The sequence below is a fragment of the Cyphomyrmex costatus genome, unplaced genomic scaffold (genome assembly GCF_001594065.2).
Source record: "Cyphomyrmex costatus isolate MS0001 unplaced genomic scaffold, Ccosl1.0 scaffold102, whole genome shotgun sequence".
Lineage (NCBI taxonomy): Eukaryota > Metazoa > Arthropoda > Insecta > Hymenoptera > Formicidae > Cyphomyrmex > Cyphomyrmex costatus.
Genome location: NW_017274977.1, coordinates 1,122,122 through 1,143,346, shown reverse-complemented (window position 1 = coordinate 1,143,346; position 21,225 = coordinate 1,122,122). Strand labels below are relative to the sequence as shown.

Below are 21,225 nucleotides of genomic sequence, written 5' to 3'. Positions count from 1 at the left end.
TTACTATTACAATTAAATCTTCAAACTGAAACGTTTAGACACTCATGGTATCATCGATATTTTGTTATTTGTGAATTTAAGAAGCGTCATAATAAAACTCGCATAAAAACTCGTTGCTAAGCCGATTATATTTGAAACATGGCGTTCGACAGTTCTTTTAGGAATACAAGCGAAAAAATAAATATATTATTAAAAATCATTTTGGAAATGTAATATTGTTGAAACAAATATCCATTCGCAAACAGCTGTACCTCTATAATGATATTCTTCTCTTCGCATTTTCCTTCGCTGTTCTATCTGTTTACCACGTAGAACAACATCGTCGAACAAGAAAATAAGTAAAATAAAATAAAAAATCACAAGGGGAGATTCTCTAGGTAGAAGGATGAGAAATTTACCAAAATAGAAGAATTCTATACTGTACACAACCAGTATTATTCTGACATTCATACAGATATAATAAAAATATTTTATAAAGCGCGGTAACGGTAGAATTCTATAACTAAATAACTGATATTAATACCAGCGCATAATGTGGTAATGTATGTCAGCAGCATTATAGGTAGAGCGGATAATATCAGATGAGTTTTATGCAGTATTTCGATACCTGAAATAAGAATAACAATCGATGTATCTAAAACAGTAAAAGAAGAAGAGAATCGAATGTGTTACTTTGTGTTCGTAACTTACTTGCATAGCCGAGAAATGTTATGTAAATGTAATAACCAATAGCTATAAACCAAAAAGTATTCCCAATGAATCGTCCCCAAAATATATCATTGTTTATGAGACCTGCAGAGATGGAATGCATTAAATAATATTCAATGGTACATACTTGACAATGATACAAAATATACGTGAAATCTAACCATTGTATAGAAATAATTGTAAAATGTGAAGTAGAATTAATGAAGGAAACATTGCATTCAAGTGGATATCAAATGCATAGCCCCATTCAACATCTTGTGTTCTGTCTATCCTGAGATATCGATTTGTTATAAACCTATAAATAAACATATAGAATTAAAATTTGAAGATAAACTTGAGCTAACTTTAATTTTTAGTAACTTCAAATTCTATAATACTAATATAAATTAACTCTAATCTTGATGTAATTTATTCTTCATCTTTCTTTAATTCTTAAAATTGGAAAAGATGAAAAGTAAATTGAATAAAGATTAAAGTGAATCTATATTGATGGAAGCAGGCATTAGACAAAAATAAAAAATTAATTTTAGAGATTAATATAAATAGTAATTAATATAAATTATTAAAAATATTTTATTATTTGTTTTCTGGCTCATAGCCCTTCTACACATATTATTTTAATTTTAGAGATTAAAGTTATTCTGCATTGATAGAAATGGACAAGTAGATAAATTTAGAGCATTAATTGATATCTCTTTTATATAGAAACTGTAATTATAAAAAAAAGCAGTAAAATTTTACAATTAGTATGCTTACCAAAATATAGTTGCTATTAACAATCCAACAGCTATATAATCGATGAAAACCATATAAAATAATAACTTTATAAATTGGAAGAATTTTAAATTCAGCAACAATGCCAAACCAATGGTAGATATACAGAAACAACACGTGATCAATACTAAAAACGCAGGGTCATCTCTTGCAAAATGCGATTTTGTTTCTGCAAAAACCCAATAGCCATAAGACTAGAATACATGTTACTAATACATCTGGTATATCGATATGCAACGTACGTTTTCTATTTTGGAAGTTTCTGTATACCTTCTGTGGAGCTACAAATAGATAGATCATTTGCCACATGGCGAACTCGAAATCCATCTGTTCAAATTTCAGCAATTTTCTCAGATATTTATAGCATTTTGTCGCCGCCCCCATACAATTATGTCTGTAATATAACAAGTAATTCAATTAAACACTTTACTATTTTTTTTTTATTTTGAAGCAAAGTGATAAAATACACAATAATAAAAATTATAAAATGCATGCAATATGAAATCAAATTATTTTGTAAAAAGACAATCGAGCTAAATAATGGAACGAAAACTGGATACGTTGACATTTAAATTATAAGTTACAAAAAAATAAATCGATGCATATCTGTTCGTGACGTTACCTGTAAACGATCGGCATCGGCAACGAAGACGAAAATTCTGTCGGAACGGGCGAATGACATCGACTCGTTGGCGGCGATGTGGAATACTTCATTGTCGGTCCTTTTGGCAGCTTGCACTTCGCGTAATTATTTTCGATAGATAAGCATAACCCTTAATAAATTAAATTCTCTTTCGTGACGGTTTCAGGTTATGTTCACGCGTATTATCAAGAGAAGCCTGAGAGCGGCCATTGGCGGCCATGCCCGGGATTTAGCTGTTACTTTTATTTTGAAGCGCCTCTATGTCCACAAAACGTGGACATTGAACTATGTAGCTAATGTCTACGATCGTGTCGGTAATATTCACAATTTTTTGGTTCGAATCTTCGCCAGACTTCTCTCTGTTAGTACAGACACGCATCACATTCTTATCTGACACTATGATTTTATCGACAGTTTCGCCACGCAGAATAGGTATCTAGTTCCCATATCACAAAAATGAACGCTAGTATTGATTGACGTCATAAAGCATGTCCTCTCGCGGCGAATTCACAACCATAGCACAATTGATAAGAAACGTAATGCAATGATAAAAAAAAAAGTATGCGCCTTCAGTATATTATCATAAAATATATTAAATAAATGTTTACGAAATAATCTTAGGATAATTATAGATTGTAAAATTAATGTCACATTACAGACGCGAATATTGAAAATTTGAATGACAATATTAACACTCTACAATTATTAAACTATATAATATATATAATGTATAATTTTCTAATTTATTTTATTTTTATCATATATGTATATTCTTTAATTTACTGTAGCATAATAAATGTGTGTGCGTGTGTGAATACATATACTCTAAACCTTTTGATAGCGCATACGTTAATTCTTTCCGCAATGTATTGCTCTTTAAAAACAATAATCAACATATCCAATTTTCGTTCTATCATTTAACTCGATGTCTTTTTACAAAGTGATTTAATGTTATATTTAATCTTACTTTTACTGTACATTTTTATGATACATATCGGTAAAAAATAACTCTTATGCAATTATAAAAAAAAGGATAATTGTTAATACAGTCTTAAATAACTAAATCAATATATTTTCATTAATGATAATGGCGTAGCCATACACACAGAGAGATCATACGACTGAAAAACGATTCAAAATATAATATATATATATATATAGGAAATTGTATTCTGCGGCGTTCCATACATTCGATATATAACTAATTGATTTCTCTGCATGTATGCTTTTAATTGATGCTAAATTAGTCTGAAGAGGCCTATAGAGAATGCGATGTACGTTATGCTTACGCATATATATTGCTACTTGAAAATACTATAAAACTTGGATGAAAAAATTTCTTACAGCTCTTTAAAAAGCATATTTAATTATATATTAATGTTACTGTGTGCTGTGTTATCAATATTATAATTATTATTACTCAACTATTAAAAACACATGTCTCCTCCGTCTTGTTTCTTAAAAGATACAAAGTAAAATATAATACACAAATTAGCGAATTTAAAATAAAATGTTCTTATAAAATAAAAATGTCTTCAATCCTACATGTATTTGTGCTGTATTTACGGCATGTAGGTATGTCACAGAATAAATAAAAAGTTGACAGATACTATAAATTCTGATCATCAAGATAATTGTGTGATTTTTAACACAAGAGTTCGCACTCCTCTAAATGTCCAAACAAAAGTTTTTAATTTGCTTCTGCTGGAATCTGCCAGTAGTGCGCTTGCATGGATAATCGTTGATTATTACTTGGCTTGAGAGGCGTTACACAGCGGGCGGCGTCCGGAAATCGTTCATGATAACGCTCTAATCTCAGGTATTTCACAGTCACTAAATTACCTATAAAGAAAATGAAAATCCTAAAGTAAAGATGAGCAATCAAAAGAATTGATTTTTTTCATATCTGGGATACATTCATCACTTAATGCTTGTAAACGTTCTTGAAATCATTTCATCCTTGCTACTTATAAAATATCAAGAAAAGACAAATGATTCTTGCAAGCATGTAAGCATCAAATGGAACACACCTCAAAATATAAACAATCAACTCTTCAGAGATTATCCACTGAAGTATTGCAATATATGCGTTAAAATCATGAAAATTAGTACAATGTTGGCACAAATTTGTAACAAGAATTATATATCATTAAAAAGAAAAAATTAGGTATTTGGTATCTTTAACACTTTTTCATTAATATTATAAGTTCCTTAATAATATTAGCGAAACTTTACGCGAAACGGTCACCAACAGCTGTTTAACTAATATCTAAGAATTAAGTTTAGAGAATAGGAATTATAGCTTATTACACGTACCATCAAACCAACAACCGTGTAATGCCCTGTAAGCTTTGCCAGCATCTTCTTGCGACATACATTTCATATAAACGCAACCTTCACGGCTGCCAATGTCTACTCGAATGTGAAATATCTTCACAGCCTCTCCGCACTTCTCTAAAATGGCATCCTGCACTCTCGTTTCCCAGTCGTCTTCAGTTTCACTATATCGTAATACAGAATAACTTTATCCGTTACTACAATTTTTGATTGTAGACGCGCTCATACATTACTTACATATCTGGATCAAACATGTGCCTGATTTTCAGGCAAGGTGTTGGCGAACAAGTCAAGCTATTAACTGATCCCTCCATTGTTTCGAACGCTTGTCCTTGCCAGACCTTTGGCTTCTTACACAAGGCGGCGCTTTGCACGGGAGATTTATTCAAAGCATTATTCGGCAACCATCGCCATACATGAAACTCTTCTCCTGCTACTTGCTGCACTTCTCTTCGAATTCTAAAAATCAAGATCATATCCTATTACACAACTGTAAGTAAAATACAAAATAGAGACGTACAAAAAATTTTGTACCTGGATTCATTTTCATCTAGAAACTTCACTGCCTTTTCCCAAAGACCAGTCATTTTTTTACGATCTTTTGGTAAAATAAGATTGTCTCGCACATGATTTATAGCAAGGAAACTTTCCTGCGCGCCGGATTGCGTGGATGCATTTTGGTGATGTGTCTCAACGATACTTATAATATCGCTAACAAGCTTAAATACTTCTCTCTCCGTATTTTTCTTGTATCTTAGATACCAAAGGTATGATTTGTAAATGCCGATACCTGTTAATAAGACTGAAGATGCATAGATACTATTATAAATCTTTCGATACATGTAGTTCTGTCTATATATGCATTGCAATATGGTAAACAGATATTACTTTATGAATCAATAGTAAATTTTTTGTAAAATGCATTTTTTATATGTTGACAATATTTATAAGAAAAGTACGTGTTTCTTGATGCACTTCAGGATATAAAGAAAAGTGTCTCGTTACAAAATAATTTTAGATAGTATATTAAAAAAATTTTATATATATATATATATATCGGCAAATCATAGAGAATAATTTTAAAATGCAGCTACTTTACTTAAAGTATAGCTTACAGTATACCATAAAAGAGTAGTAAATAATAATCTTATGAATATATACATTGTATTAACGGCATGCACATAGGATCTTATAACACAGAATGAGGTTCAGGAAGTTTTCTCAAATAAACAGTCTGTTAGAACTTTACCGATTGCCACTATAAGAAGAGAAGAAAAGATGGTAAAAAGTTTGTTCTTAACAAGGCATTGCATTGGCAGCACAGGATTTAAAATTGCCATTCCAATTTTCCCATTTAGACGAGCAGAAAATAACTTATCCTGTAACAATTAAACAAATTTTATTAATACGATAATACAAACGTTCTTACGTTTAAAAAAGAGCGAGAGATAGATGAATATATTTACTAGAGTATCCAATGTTTCTACGGTTGCTTCATTATCATCGTCATTTACATCGATAAGTGAGATGCCCCATTTCGGATTTTTAATAATTAAAAATTGCGCGTTATGTAAGTCTTCCTTCACTTCCAGGCTCGTCTGTAAATAAAGAAGTATTGATATATAACTCTTGCATAGTTAAACGAAATTAATTCCAGTTTTCAACCCACCACTTTCTCACTCGCAAACATTTCCACGATATTTTCATCAGTCAAGTATGGTTTCTCATTCGAATTTTCGCATATTTTAGATATCGTCTTTCTTGTTAGAATGGGTTGCAGACGTCTTAGCAATTGTAACACAGATTCTATGTTTTCCTTCATTATACAATTTACTCCAGGCGCTTTAAGGTCAGGCGCTCCATCGAGGAAACATTTCGGTATGTTGTTATCTATAAATACAGGTAACATGAAACTGTATAAATCATTAATCTATATAATGTTGGAAAAATTGGAATTAATTATAAGTATGAGGCAATTTCAGACGAAAAACTACTAATTTTTTTTTAAACAATCATATAAGCAAGAAAAAAACTGAAAATAAAAATTAAAATGACAATCCTTTAATTGAAAGTTGGTCTTTTTTTATGTTCAAAACTACTTCCTTTCTTATATACAAACAAATCAACTATTTAAAATAATTATATTTATTATATGTAGCAAATTAAAAAGAATATTTAAATGGTTACAAATAATGATTGAAAATTCAATGATTTTAAAAAATAAATATATTGAACAAAAATACAATAAATTTAAAATCATAATAGTCAACTTAAATTATTTTTTTACATAGCGACAAGTAACACACACTTTCATATTCTTAAACTTTAAAATTTTTTCTATAAAAAATTAATATTTTTATATTTTAATTCGATTTTCTAAGCTACACATAAGTTTTATCCCTATATACAAATAAGTCTTATATTATCGTCTAAATTAAATGGTATAAAACGCGTGTTCGTAAATATAGGTAAAATAAACTGGAATATAGATGCATTGAAAGAACGGGAAAAGAGGAAATAAAATATCCAAATTAATTCAAGAGATATTTGATTTTTATTATACATGTAAATATATATTATATATAGAAAAAAGAAAGTACAATTCAAGAAATTCTTTTGTATGTCTAATTTAATAAGCTCGAGACAATTACTTTATTAGCCGTTAAAATTAGTAATAATTAGTAATATATAATAAATTGATTTCATTCTGTAGGCCAAAATTGATTTGAGACAAGAGCATATACATTGTGCTTTGCACCTTGTTATTTATAACAATTAAATATGTATTTCTGGAAAATCTCTTCTGTTAAGTTTATTGGACTCAGAAATCTTCCCTAGTTATATCTCAGCATACCTACCCGATGAAAGCGATGGAAGTGTTTCGGTTTCCCCACCAAGTCCCAAATATATTATTGCAAGTACTACAAAGAATAGAGCAAGTACTGCCACGAGGCCCATCGATACCATATTCTGATTATTTCGTACATTTTCCATGTCTGCATTTGTTGTCGATGGTTTATAAGTCGTTCTACTGAAAATATCTCGAACTCTGTCAGCAGACGTTGCAGTGTATCTCGAACTAAACAACATTCGTTGATATTATATTGTAATATAAAATTCAGATAAAATAATAATTTATATATACCTTGGCTGAGTTGACGGCGAATACATGCTCCTTAAAGAAGAGAAGTGACCATTCGAATCTCTCTCTTTCACTTCTGGTAAGCCAGAGGACAAAGTATGGCGTAATGTAGGATCTGAAATTATAAAAAAGTTTATGTCAGATAAATGTACAAATAAAACACATAAGTGATCCGGTATAATTAATATAAAATTCTTATTTCGAAATAAACGAATATAATTTTGAATAATTAATTTGATTTGAGTAAACTAAATAAATAAAATTATGAATGACACAAAATTTTTCAATTAATAATAGACATAACATTTGTTTCAAAATAAGAGTCTCATATTAGAGTATCTATATTAGATTACATAAACCAAGAGGTTCGCTTACTTTTTAAGCTGGACAACGAGGATGACGGTGTGTTCGTGTTTATCAAAGATTGTGAACTGAGTCTCCTTGTAAACTCTGATAAAAATGGAGTTTCATAGTTTGCAAGAAGATCCCTTTGATTCGTACTGTCTCTTCCACTCACGTCTTCCTTTGTGGCTTGAATTGTAGAGACGCTTGGCTTCAAGGAAGACACATATTTGCTATCCTTCCACCCATAGACTGGCCTGGTTTTAGACATCTGATCATAATCGAAAGCTCCGCGATCACGATCGTACACTCGAGAATCATACAGTCTGTTGCTCAGTTTGGACAAATACTTGTCATATGAACGACCAGCATCCTCTACGACGTCCGAGTCCGATCCAGTCTCTAAGCCATCAGATACATAAGTTCTTTGTGTCTTGCTAAATTTGCTCGATGTAGTTTTTGAAGCTGTACGAGTTGTAGAAGGCATGCTTGAGTCGAAATTCGTCACATTAGGATCTTTGAACTCAGGATGTGGTGGACTCAAATGTGGCGACAAATTCTCCTTGACTGGATTTTTTGTCACACTCGCGACATCAGGGGGAATAATCGAAGGTGGAGGCATAGGATTTGCCAATGTTTGCCGACGTAGGTTTGTATTCTTCTTCTTCTTAACAACATTTATGTTTGTATCATCGTCTGTGTCGTCGCTGCTATATCTAATGCATAGATGAAGAAAACAACAATATCAAAATGCAAGTATAAAATATATTCTACATATACATATGTGTCTAGTACATTGCAATTCAATTAAAAGCATAAGAAATATTTAAAAATAGATTAGAAATATAAAATATTTAAATTAAAATTTTATTAACACTAAATCTATTCTTTTTAGCTGAATTTCTTGCATCTTTTGTTTTCTCCAATAAAAAAAAAGAAGCTGCACCATATAAGAAATTCAGCTGAAAACAGGCTTCTTATTGAAATTTTGTGGATGTTTTAAACTTCTATAATACAACAGTTTTCATAAAAAATTTAATTCAAACAGTGAAAGTCACGAAGAAAAAACAGCTATATTTTATATATAATTAGTGTCGTGAATTAGATATCACAGTATCACGCATTCTCAAAAACTGAATGTAAACATTGCCACACTCCATGCATCCTCTTAACATTCAGAATCAAGATAAATAAGATCTTTTCTTATACGCTACAGAGAAGAGAATCTTACGTCGCGCGCTTCGTTTAGCTGCGACATTAAAGATTGTTATCGCACGCCGACGTCGCCAAATCTGAAACTTCAGTGGAATCATAACATTCTTCTCGACCTTTCCTTTCTCTACGTTTTTTTTCTCTCTCTTTCTCTCTCTCGTCAAAATTTCAAGCTTACTCCAAATTCCACGTGTATAAATGTGATATGTGCTGAAAGAAAATTCGTGTTCGTGTAACTTTTCTAAAAACGCTCACCTTGCGGCTAACGAATGCCGGGATCCTCCTGCCCCTCCACTGCCACCACGGGCCTCCATGAGGTTCTTCAGCTTCTTGGCGAGTATCTTGCGGGTCGTCTGTGTCACCGGTCCCACCGGATACCCGTACTCCATCAACTTCGTCCGAAGCTCGGAATCGCTGAGCGCGTCCACCGACATCTTGTCTCGCGGGCGAGTGATCGCGTTTCCAAACGAAACACCCGATTTCAAAAAAGGGACGTTTCGATCGGTCGACGACGGTCGTATCACGACGTTACGAGACGTCTCCGTTCTGCGAACGTCCGGTTCCACTTCGGTTTATTTCGATCGATGATCAATCCTCCGCCGCCCGCCGCCTTCGCGTGTGAGAGACGCTCCACTCGTTCGCCGTTGAGCTCCTTCTTGGACGTCCGCGCACGTGGACGTTCGCACGTATCACCCAGACGTATCTCGGGTCTGTGCGATCGCACGACCAACTCGCTCTCGGCTCCGGTGAGATCCTGAGACCCCACCGTGTGATCACGCGCACCACCACCCGCGGCCGTCTCTTTCCGCACCGTCCGGTTATTGCGCGATGTTGCGCGGCTGCCTTCCTCCACCGCCAAACAATTCAACTCGCTCGGTAAATGCAAAAAAAAAAGAAAAATGGCGCAATTTCCTAACGGTCGTGGACGCGCGCGTACGAGACACGCAGCCGCGTGCGTGCCGTAGCGTTCGACGCGTTTCCATGTAGGAATTGATGGGAATCTCGATGCTCAAAGCGCTCCAGACGATCCTCCAATCGGCTGCGAGCAAAATTTGTCTATTAATTGGTCGAAAGAAAACAGCGGAAATTTTCAAAATCTTTTATTTTAAACTGGATTTGTGGTATATTAAAATTAATAAAATCGATGGAACACAGACGGTATAAACTTTAAAAAATTTTAATTTTTATAAATACTTTCCTGCAAGCATTGTTGCTTCGGAATGTGGGTACATACAAAATAAATGAAATTGTAAAGCAAAATATATGTATACATATACAATTTGCACTTTTTTGTTCGTTAGATACACAAGAAAAATTGAATGTTTAATCTAAAAAAATTTATATCACTTTTCTGTGTCAATTAGTTAATTACTTTAAACGATTAAAAGATAAATAGCAAATTAAAATATGTAAAGAAAAAATGTATAGGAAAAGTGTAACAAAAATAAATTTTTAAACTATAAAAAATTTAAAGATTTAGAGAGAAGCAAGATGAAGCTCGTCTTGCTGAAACTAATTTTAGACAACTTATAAATTTGTATCGCTAAATACGAAAAACATTTAAGAGATATATAAAAATAAATTAAAATTAAATATATAAATAAAATGAAAAATAAAGGACTCTTTATATAAAATAATAATCAAACAAAGAAAGGACAATAAGAGTCAGATAGTAAATAAAATAAAGCGGTTAAAACATTTAAATAACTTTAACTGTGTATATACATAGAATTAATTGAAATACAATAAATAAATTAGAAGTACTTAGCCGCTTGTGATGTTATAAGAATGATAAAAACGCAAATTTTTATCATTCTTATAACATCACAAGCGGCTAAGTACTTCTAATTTATTTATTGTATTTCAATTAATTCTATGTATATACACAGTTAAAGTTATTTAAATGTTTTAACCGCTTTATTTTATTTACTATCTGACTCTTATTGTCCTTTCTTTGTTTGATTATTATTAAATATATAAAAAAATAACCTCTATTATAAATTATTTAAAATTAATTATTTAAATGAAATAAAAGAAAAACAATTTTAAAAAATTAAAATACATATATATATATATATCAAATACATAGCACATACAAAAAATTATAAGTAGAATATTATCATAAAATTTGACATAAATTTAGAAGCCTAAAGGGCTTTAGACACATACATAAATACACAGTATATAGCTTTAACGTTACATTTTGTTCTTTGTACAATACAATACGTTAACATTGGAATATGGCGCATAAATAATATATCAATTTATATTATACGATCCATATATACTTATATGTAATAGTATACTTATTACGGTATATAATATATGTAGTGCGAGATATGTATACGCTTTAAAATACTATACAACTGCTGTGTTGCTGTCGAAATGCATGCCTAAACAATCGTGTAATTAAGTCAGCGACGATACGTTTTCTTTATTGTGTTATACGAATTGTTGTACAATTCTACTCGACTGAAAGTTGCCCAAGAGTAGAAAATGGCAAATGTAATGACTATATAGCGGTCGCGATTCTGTCGACAATTTGCAAACACTAACGCGATCAGAGGGATTCCAATTTCACAACTTACGTATACATATATATTATATAAACTTATTCTTAAGTATGTAAACTTACACACTGCCGTTAATTACATAGAGAAATCTATTTTGAAAATCTTATATACTTAATCTATATATCAATTATTTAATTTTATTAAAAAAGTTTACTCCGATATGTTTCACCGTAAACAGATTTTCATCTCGTTAATCTGTATGAATATGTTTTCTTTTTCCCTTTTCTTTTCTTGCAAATAGACGACAGAATTACACATACACAGTCAATAGAGGCGCAGGACTGACATAACAGATTGTCTTATATGTTATGTGCATGTCTTATATATGTATATGATGTATAGAAATCACGAACTCGTTACATATACTCTGTAATTCCTTACTAACTCTTTGTATCGCAATATTGTTTCTTATATGTTATAGAGTACTACTATATACGCGGTAGAGTCGTTCAAGCAGTTAAAGAATAGAAAATCTACTGTATAAGCAGAATATAATGTAACAACATTGTACTCAATTCTTAATAGTCTCTTGAGTCACTTTTTTCTTCTGATTTTTTTTTTAATCGCGTTGGCCGAAAATATTTTAACGAGCCTATTTGCTTTCGAAAGCATATAGAAATCGTATTGCGATGAGGAATTCAAATGTATCAACGTAGACCGTATTCGCCATATACTGCAAACTGTTTACGCATCAGATTGCTACATCTGGGATAACACTATAAACTACACGTACTTATAAAATATTATATCTATATATTTATATTATATATATATATATATACATATACGTACACGTATCTAATGCAAATAATGCAATAAATAACATCTGCCCGAGCTGCCTCCGTTTTATCCTGCACTTAAAAGACGTGTCTTGTGCATTATAATTAACTTAAAGGATACATGAGGTAATAAGTTCAAAGATATACGCTACGAACGATGGACATAGCTACGCCTATTGCAATGTAAGTTTCGCCTTCAAGCGTTTGAAAGAGACTCGTTTGGTTCGCATGCTGCATAGGAGTCCATATTCTTCTTCCGATGCATACACACGCTCTACTACAGTCTTTTGTTCGCAATCAGTACTATTGACAATATAAAACGGATTGGAATAATGATCGGTACACGTAATAATGATAAGCCTTAGTCAAGCCATTCTCTATCACGTTAACGCACACTCGTTTCTTTTTGTTTTCGATGAATAACTAATGAAACACTCACAAATGGTTCGTAAGGCTTAAACGAGACTTGTACGCCACTTCAGCCATGCGCTATCGTTTTAAACGATTAATACTTTAAAAGCTGCCAGTTCGCAATAAAGCCCTTTATCATAAATGAGAAAAAATTTACCGCCGTTACAACAATAAAGTGTAAAGTTAAAATTATAAAGCGCTTTATACATATAGCTTAAATTCGTATCAAATTGGTAAATACTAACAATAAGAAAATTATTCCTTCCTCATGGTGTGTGACCTCACGCTACGCATATCGAAAATTTATGACATGCATAATAAAATTGGCAGATTTCAGTATAAATATATATATGTATATATTAGTAATATACGCATGGATTATATTATAAAGTGAAAGAAAAAGGGAAAGAGGGAAGAGGAAGAAGAAAATAAAAAAGATGATGTGTGTGTGTGTGTGTGTGCATAAAAATTAATATAAAATAAACTATTAGCATCTATATAATATATACATTACTTTACAAAAAGTTTATTCTCTGAAGATTTTTCTTTAATAAAAACAAGAAATGTTAATAATACACATTAAAACGACGACTGGAAAAACACGTCAGCATACTATATATTATTTTTTACTCTCATAAAATTGCTTGAAAACAATTATAACTATACAATAGATCTCCATGGAATTGTAATTGTTTTCGCGCAAAAAATATGCTGCAAAATAAAAAAAGAAAGCTTTTTAAACTTCCTCGAAGTTGGATTATTATGATTTACATAATTTTACATAATTTACATATATATCACTTTTTTCCAGTCCTAGTATTACTTAAGAAAATAAAGGAAAAATATTGATAATAGACTAATAACTTGTACATATTTTTTTTTTAATTATTTAGACAGTTTAAAAGTTTTGGGTTATAAATGTACAGGCTATCCCAGAAAATATGTTGGACGGTATTACTTAAATGCTTTCAAACAGATATATGTTTGCTAGCATATAGTGTATTAAAAGAAATGGAATATATGTTCACTCTTAAAGTTAATGGAAAAAAATTCAGTAAAATAAATAATTACAAAACAGGTTTTCTGTTACATAAGATTACACACATGTGTTATATCTTCATTTATTTTTTTATTATAAAAATCATAATTCTCTTGATATTATATGGTTATCCAATAAGCAAAAGGTTAATAATATGCTAGCAGTTCGTCAATTAATTAAAAAAATATTACGATAAATTGACATTCATATTGTTATCAAAAAATGTGTCAACATAATCTGATAATTGCCAGAAGAAACCGAACAGAATCTATCGTTTTGTGAAATAACCATTTAAATAAAATATATTATTTAAATAATTAAACATTTTGCAAAATCCGAAAAATTTTAATAAATTTGGCTAAGTTAATAATCTCTTTCTATTTTTAATAATCTGCTAATAATTTCAAAATGTTATTTTATTTAAAATCTCTTGAATAATATAACATATACTCCATAGTGATATTTTCCCTAGGACAACCTGTATTGATGAAATTAGGTTAACGAAATTAAATATAACGTGATATGTTTGTCAGAAGAAAACGAATTAAGAGGAATAACGAAGAAAATCATTATTCTAAAATAATAAATTCGACATCGTGTTACATGTGTATTAGATAGTGTCCGGAATATCGGGGTATATCCCAATGTAAAGCTGATATTTTATAAATCAAAAATTTAATCGAGCACTATCCTATTAGGCAATGTCTTTATATATAATGTTAAAGCCTCAAAGTGCAGTTAAAAATAAATCTGTTTTTGAAATTAAAGAGAATTAAAGCTTTTACATATATATCTGCGCTTCTAAAGTTTAGCATGTTCAATTGCAAATATATTAGAGATGAAGCTAAGAAAAATATTATATTGTAAAATAAGCTTTAATAATTTCTCTATTTGACTCCTTCTAGCCATTTTATCTAATAAATACAAAATAATTATAAAGAAAGATGGAGTCTACTCAAACTTTCTTTAAAAACAAATCGAATACAAATTGTGTATGTGTATTTACGCGAAAAAAAAAAACATGAAAGTCACGTTAGAATTGTTTTTTATCTTTCAAACTCGGTGACGAGTACGATATATATTCTTATGAATTTAATTTATGGATAATAAATTCAGTGTGTATCGCCACGTTATAAATTGTGTTATAATTTAAATTACAGTAAAAATATTATACAAGTGTGTATATAAAATTGTCCAAGATCATGCAAAATGTAGGAAATACAGAAATGTAGGAACAGAATCAAGCTAATAATGGTCCCGAAATTGTCAGTATAAAAATTTACCTTTAAATAAGGAACAAAAAATTGTTTAGTATAAAAATTGATTTTTAAGTAAGAAAAAAGATCGAAATGCGTACTTCTGTAACAAGATGTTATCCTACATCAAACTAATAGTAATTCGAATACACACCTATCTAATGAACAAATTACATCTACTTCAGATATTTTCAAACAATGACAACGAAAATCGACTAACGGATACTTCGACCAATTTTTCGAGTCAATTGTTTCTTATGAAACAATCGATGTCATCATATCGTTTCAGTTTCAATTTTCAACATACTATAATTGTGTGTGTGAATATGATTATTATTACTAAGAACATTAGTGTGAACAAAGTAAAGGTGCTTTGTTTAGAGAAGCCAATTATGAAGTATCATAACAATATTTATCAGTCTCATAACAATATTTTTAACATGTCATATCTTTACATTTATATAGAATCTGAGCTTCTAATGTTTCTCTTTATATCAATGAACACGTTTAAGTTATTGTAATAACGTAAATTATTCATTTTCTTCAAAAGGCGGACTAGCTTTTAAATATAAACAAATATAAAACATTATCTAATACAAACTGCTTCCTAATTTTCTCCAACTGCTGATTGATATATACAAACCAAAAATTTTCTACATAAAACTGTAGATAAATTATAAAACTACATTTCGCTTCTTATTAAGTATCTTAATAATAAAACTTCAATTATATTAAAGTTTCATAAAAAATCAAAGTTTTCTTATCTTATTTGTATGTTATTTGTACAAAAAATTATTCAATTTAAACTGCTGATACTTTGATACTTCGTGTATCGAGGAAATCCAAGCTAGATCGGTCGAAGAATCCGTAAAGGTAATTTTCTTTGCGTTTAGCCAAAACGCCCTACCAAAAACTCATTCATAGGCTTGTATACCTTCTCGTATGCGCATGTGTCGAACTGTGAGAGCAGAAAACGATAAAACAAATCATCTAGAGAACAACATCGGGCAGGGAGCAATGCCACTAGGCTAGCTGCGTTCCACTTCGTCCAGCGTGATGTCCCATACCAATCATGGAACCGCCGCTTCCTATGTCATCGCGAACAGTTTTCTTTTCCTTATAGTAAATCTCTTCGCTTTCCTTCTCGCACAACAGCAGTATTGCTCCTCCAAAGAGGAAAATTACGGCGCCCCAACCGACGCCGTACGCCCAACCAAATTCCCAATTAGTTCGATTTCCTAAAAAAAAATAAATTATATTAAGTAAAAATTGATCCACACAAAAATGTTCAATAGAAATAACCAAAAAGATTCAATAGAAATAAACAAAAATATTTAAAAAGTGTATTTTAAACGTGGACGTAGGAAGACAGAGAAAAACATTATGTAAGTCGATAAAAAACTTGTAAGGATATGATTTCCGCATCTATATAACTTTTCACGACTTGAATTATACAATATGTTTTCTTTTTCCTATATCCATGGCTGATATTCATAATCAGCTCCTATATTTAAGACGATTTTAAATACATTTTAAGTGCATCTTGAGATATCATAAGCCAATCACAGATTAACATACATATCAACATCTTAAAACATTATTTAATACTAATACCTAAATTCTAAGCAGAATCATAAGGTTCATAACACATTCTCATAAGACTTATAAGAACTTTAAGTCCTTATACAATAAAGCCTTTATACAATATCTTAACAGACAGCTTCTTACTAGTCATAAGATTTACAAGAAATCGTAGATATTTACTATCATATTTCTTACAATTCTGTTTAGAAATGATCCATAAGTATCATCTTATATAGTTTATAAATTCGATTGTATACAGTATAAGGAACAATGTGTTCTTTCGTTTTTTCCTTCACTCTTAATTTAATCAAATTAAACGAGAAATGTCGAAAGCTTACCGAGATTCAATTCTGCTGCAAAACATATAGGATATATGATCAGTGCTATTAGGAGGGACACCACTGAAACATATACAAACGTGAGTTATAAAAAATATCAAATGAAAAGAGAAAAAAGGAGCAAAGCATTCCTGTAACACTCACGTGCAGTAGTCATGCAGAACATTGCAAATCTATAATAGTTATGTTTGTCCCTGTGATCCTGTGTGCGCAAACCCAAGCCAGTGAAAACCGTCGCGACGATGTCCGTCAGAAGACACACCACGCACAAAGCCGCAGCTGCCTTTATGTAGGCTGTAAGGTAAAACCTCAGATTACACAATCCAACCAGACATTAGTTCAACATTTAGCAAGGAAAGGAATGGTACCGCTATCTCTGGCTGGGTAGCATCCCGGGGGATCGGGCATGTTAAAGGGGAGTGGTGTCGGGGCGCCTTCCTCGATGCAGTGCGCAAACAAGCCCTGTCTCCATCCCAGGGCCATCAGCCAGTCAGTCGACGCTAAGCCCATTATCATCAGCAGCACCACTATGATCCCGCATATAAACGCGATCACCTGTAAGAAAACAAGCATAAATGTAACAAAGCGACTCCGTCAGTAGCTGCTTAAACGCTATCACGCATCCAGGGTATCATGGGGCAGAGATGTCTATCCCTCGAGAAAACATGATACCTGTGCGATCTCGTTGTCGCCCATGTGATCCTCGGCGACTGTATACATAATCATTTCACTTCCGAGTCCACGATCACGAATCCGTGGAAAGAAACACGCGCGAGTCGGCAGCGACCGATCAGGACAAGGGGAGAGCTCCTTCTTCGCGACGTTTCCTTCAAAGACGTACGCGCGGCGACGGTGACACGCTCCTTTCCGGGTGGCGCGCACGAGACATCGTCTGCTTCTCGATACTCTCTTGACGTCGACAATTCACACGGAGTGGCTAGAACCCACCCTCTCTAGCACCCTCTCTCTCTCACACTAAAGAGATATGCGCGTCGTGCCGAGGGTTCCGCGAGACGATCGTGGAGTCTCATAGATGGTGGGGAGAAGGGTTGATTAACGGGCTCGCAGGGGTCAATGGCTTTCGTCGCGCTGGTGGACCCCGCAACAACGTATTATCGGACGAAGGCAACCCCTTGTAACGCGCGCCGCACGAGTTGTTTTCTCCCCCTTTTTTTTTGTCTCTTTTTTTCCCTCCTTTTCGCCTCTTTCTCGCGGAGCGGACGGATCGCAGATCGATGGCAGTGTTCCGGGGTCGTGGCCCCCTCCCCTTTTTCACAACGCGAACGATTTTTAATGACAGTAATACTTGCACAGAAGGAGGGAAAGGGAGAAAGAGAGAGAAAGGGAAGCGCGTCTCAAGCGAGAGCGACTGACTCTCCACGACTGGGATTGGGGAGGGAAGCAATCGGATTCCAGGTTCCAGGGAGGCTGCGCCCATCAGCGCCCATTAAAGGTCGCGGCGCAGCGCGCGCGAGCGCCAATCTCTGCGCTCTCCCGCTCTTCCTTCGCCCTTTCTTTCTCTTCGGTTATTTTTATTTCTTCTATCTCCTTCTCTCTCATTCCATCCAATCCCCCCCCCCCTTTCATGATCTTCTAGTTATCTATATAACTCCATTCGTAGTCCTTGCACGCAATTATTCATATCTTATCGAATGACAGTATAAGTAATGTATTTATTGGTGCCTTCACTATGCAAGAAGCATTATTCCATCTTTGTTTAACATTGACAATATTAATAATGTAATGATTCACTGGGTTACACTGTGTGTCTCTTACTAGAAAATATATATTATCTGTTTTTGTAAAATATATAAATTTTATGTTTTTTCACTGCACATTTAATATAAAATTAGTTTCAAAATCTTGTACAGTGGTTTATATAGTCATGATTTATTTAATTAAAAGGATTAAATTGTGCAATCTGCACATGTCACAAATTAAATTCTCTCGTATTTTTAATATAATAACGGGACAACTTGTCTTCCTGTTGAAACATTCTAATGCGAGTCGAAATTGGAGTTACAAATTTTTTGTAGAGAATATAAATCTGTCATTTTACCATGTCATGAATAATTGCTCTGCAACATTATTTTACATTTGTTTCTTTACACTTTAAAATCAAGCTTTTAATTTAAGTATCACAACTATTTTATTCCAAGATAAAGATTCAATATGATAATAATTTACAGAAAAGTCAATCAAATCTTTCATTTAACATAAATTTTAGCTTCAAAATCTCAAAAATGAAGCAATTTATGATTAATTTCTGTCTGCAGTAAAAAGGAAATTAACTTTAAACTTACCTTAAGTGGTCTGGTTATAGTAAGAGTTTCAATAGTGGTTGTTTGAGGCATTCTTTATGCTTTTTTATTTGCACTTGGCTGTAATAAAAAAGAAAAAAAAACTCAACTGAAAGAGAAACAATACAAAGGTTTCTATATAAACAATTTTCAATTATTCTGCTTAAAGAAAAAGTGCTACAGTAGAACTCCATTTATAAGAACTCTTTTTATATATAAAAATAAATATGTATCCAAATCCACAGCTTACCCTAGGTTCAAGTAATAAGAACTTATCTTCAGTTTATGAAAAGTCCTATTATCAGAACAAAATATTAGTAGAGAAGATCTAGTGAGCCTCTATTATCCAAAGTCCAAACTATTCAGTTATCAGAACTATCCTGTCCCTCAATGTTTATATAAATAGAATTCTACTGTCATTTAGACAGAGAGGGACTATGTGTTAAGAAACCAAAATAAAAGCTTATTCAATATATTCAACCAAAGATGACTATTTTTAGTCATCTATTAGGATGTCCATGGATTTCAGAAAATATATAGAAAAACTGTTTTAGATTAAATATAGATTTAATCACAATCTTACATTGCAAGTGTAACACAAACTTTGAATGGCACTTATATATTCTTATTATTCATATACAGAATTAAATTAAATGTATGAGTCGCGTAATGTGACAGTGTAAAACTTAATACTTGATATCTTATTACATAGGTCTTTCTATATTATAATAATATCTAATTCAATCATACATTTTTTATGAAATATAAGTATGGAGTCAAATCTCAAATTGCAGTCAAATCTCTAATTGCTTTAAAGTTAAACTGGAGAGTTTTAAAAGAAAAATATCAGTAATCCAAACAACAAAGTCTAAAATTGTGACATAAGACGTCTCTAAATTATCTTTACACAAAAAACATCATATAACCTATTTTTAGATATTTTTTGTTTTTTAGGAAATAGCTACTGATATTTTTCAGAGATATTGCTTCAAATATTTCACATACTTATGTGATAAAAAGGAAAATTTTTTGTTTTTTTTAAAATCATATTAATTATTTTAATGAAACACTTTGTATATGTTCAAAGTTTCATAAAAAAACTCAAGTGATTTCCAAAATTTGTAGAAAAATCAATATTTTTCCTTCAACTTTAATAACTTGTATCTTTGAAACCAAGCAATTTCAGACAGTTATATGAAGTTTTCATGTTGAATTTATATGAGAAATCATCTCATAAAATCTTTTAAAATATTTAGTATCTATACTACATCTTTGTATATATATTTATATTATACAGCTTTTATATACATATTTGTATTATACACCTTGTTATTGTAATCACAACAAATTAATTTTTCTCCACTGTCTCTGTTTAGTAATAGTTCCTTAATCTGAATCACACCTTCTACCTTTAATCTATTTATCTATTCTCTCCCAAAAGAATTTGAATTCATGTTAAAGACATGCAAGAGATAGAATTAAAAGGAATACATTTATCATTTTCTTCCTTACATAATCAGAAAGCTAGCAAACACTCGACAGACGTTAGCAAATATATAGTACAGGAAACTATTCATATGCCAAACAATTAGGTAGTTTGAATCAGCTGGACTTTCAACCGAATACATAAAAGATCAAAAACCCACATTCCAAGTATGATCTCGACATAAATCGAGAAGAAAACGAGGAGATTTGCGTCCAATTGAATTCATTGACAATTTTCGTTCTCACGAAAAATTATATGTGAGTACGTTGTTAATACCTTTTAAAAAGAAACCTCTCTCCGT

General features: G+C 31.9%; 3 protein-coding genes across 3 annotated transcripts; all 3 read right to left on the bottom strand.

The window, feature by feature from the left end:
* Nucleotides 1–470: 470 nt before the first annotated feature.
* On the bottom strand, nt 471–2,616 carry Unc50 (Unc50 RNA binding protein). The gene is made up of 6 exons (XM_018539069.1): nt 2,105–2,616; nt 1,725–1,876; nt 1,465–1,651; nt 870–1,003; nt 691–792; nt 471–607 (listed from the first exon to the last, which is right to left on the bottom strand). Exons 1-6 carry the CDS (start codon nt 2,194–2,196, stop codon nt 471–473), a joined length of 804 nt encoding a protein of 267 aa, XP_018394571.1. The 5' UTR covers nt 2,197–2,616.
* An 898-nt stretch (nt 2,617–3,514) lies between these two features.
* MAN1 (LEM domain-containing inner nuclear membrane protein MAN1) lies at nt 3,515–9,592 on the bottom strand. Its single transcript, XM_018538909.1, has 11 exons — nt 9,414–9,592; nt 7,980–8,662; nt 7,608–7,719; nt 7,321–7,541; nt 6,132–6,352; nt 5,929–6,060; nt 5,712–5,841; nt 4,997–5,264; nt 4,700–4,921; nt 4,442–4,626; nt 3,515–3,967 (listed from the first exon to the last, which is right to left on the bottom strand). Exons 1-11 carry the CDS (start codon nt 9,590–9,592, stop codon nt 3,816–3,818), a joined length of 2,505 nt encoding a protein of 834 aa, XP_018394411.1. The 3' UTR covers nt 3,515–3,815.
* Nucleotides 9,593–16,074: 6,482 nt separating this feature from the next.
* On the bottom strand, nt 16,075–21,225 carry LOC108773342 (transmembrane protein 47). The gene is made up of 6 exons (XM_018539113.1): nt 21,201–21,225; nt 19,442–19,519; nt 17,507–17,693; nt 17,283–17,432; nt 17,139–17,201; nt 16,075–16,454 (listed from the first exon to the last, which is right to left on the bottom strand). The coding sequence occupies exons 2-6, from the start codon at nt 19,490–19,492 to the stop codon at nt 16,240–16,242; spliced, it is 666 nt and encodes a 221-aa protein (XP_018394615.1). The 5' UTR covers nt 19,493–19,519; nt 21,201–21,225; the 3' UTR covers nt 16,075–16,239.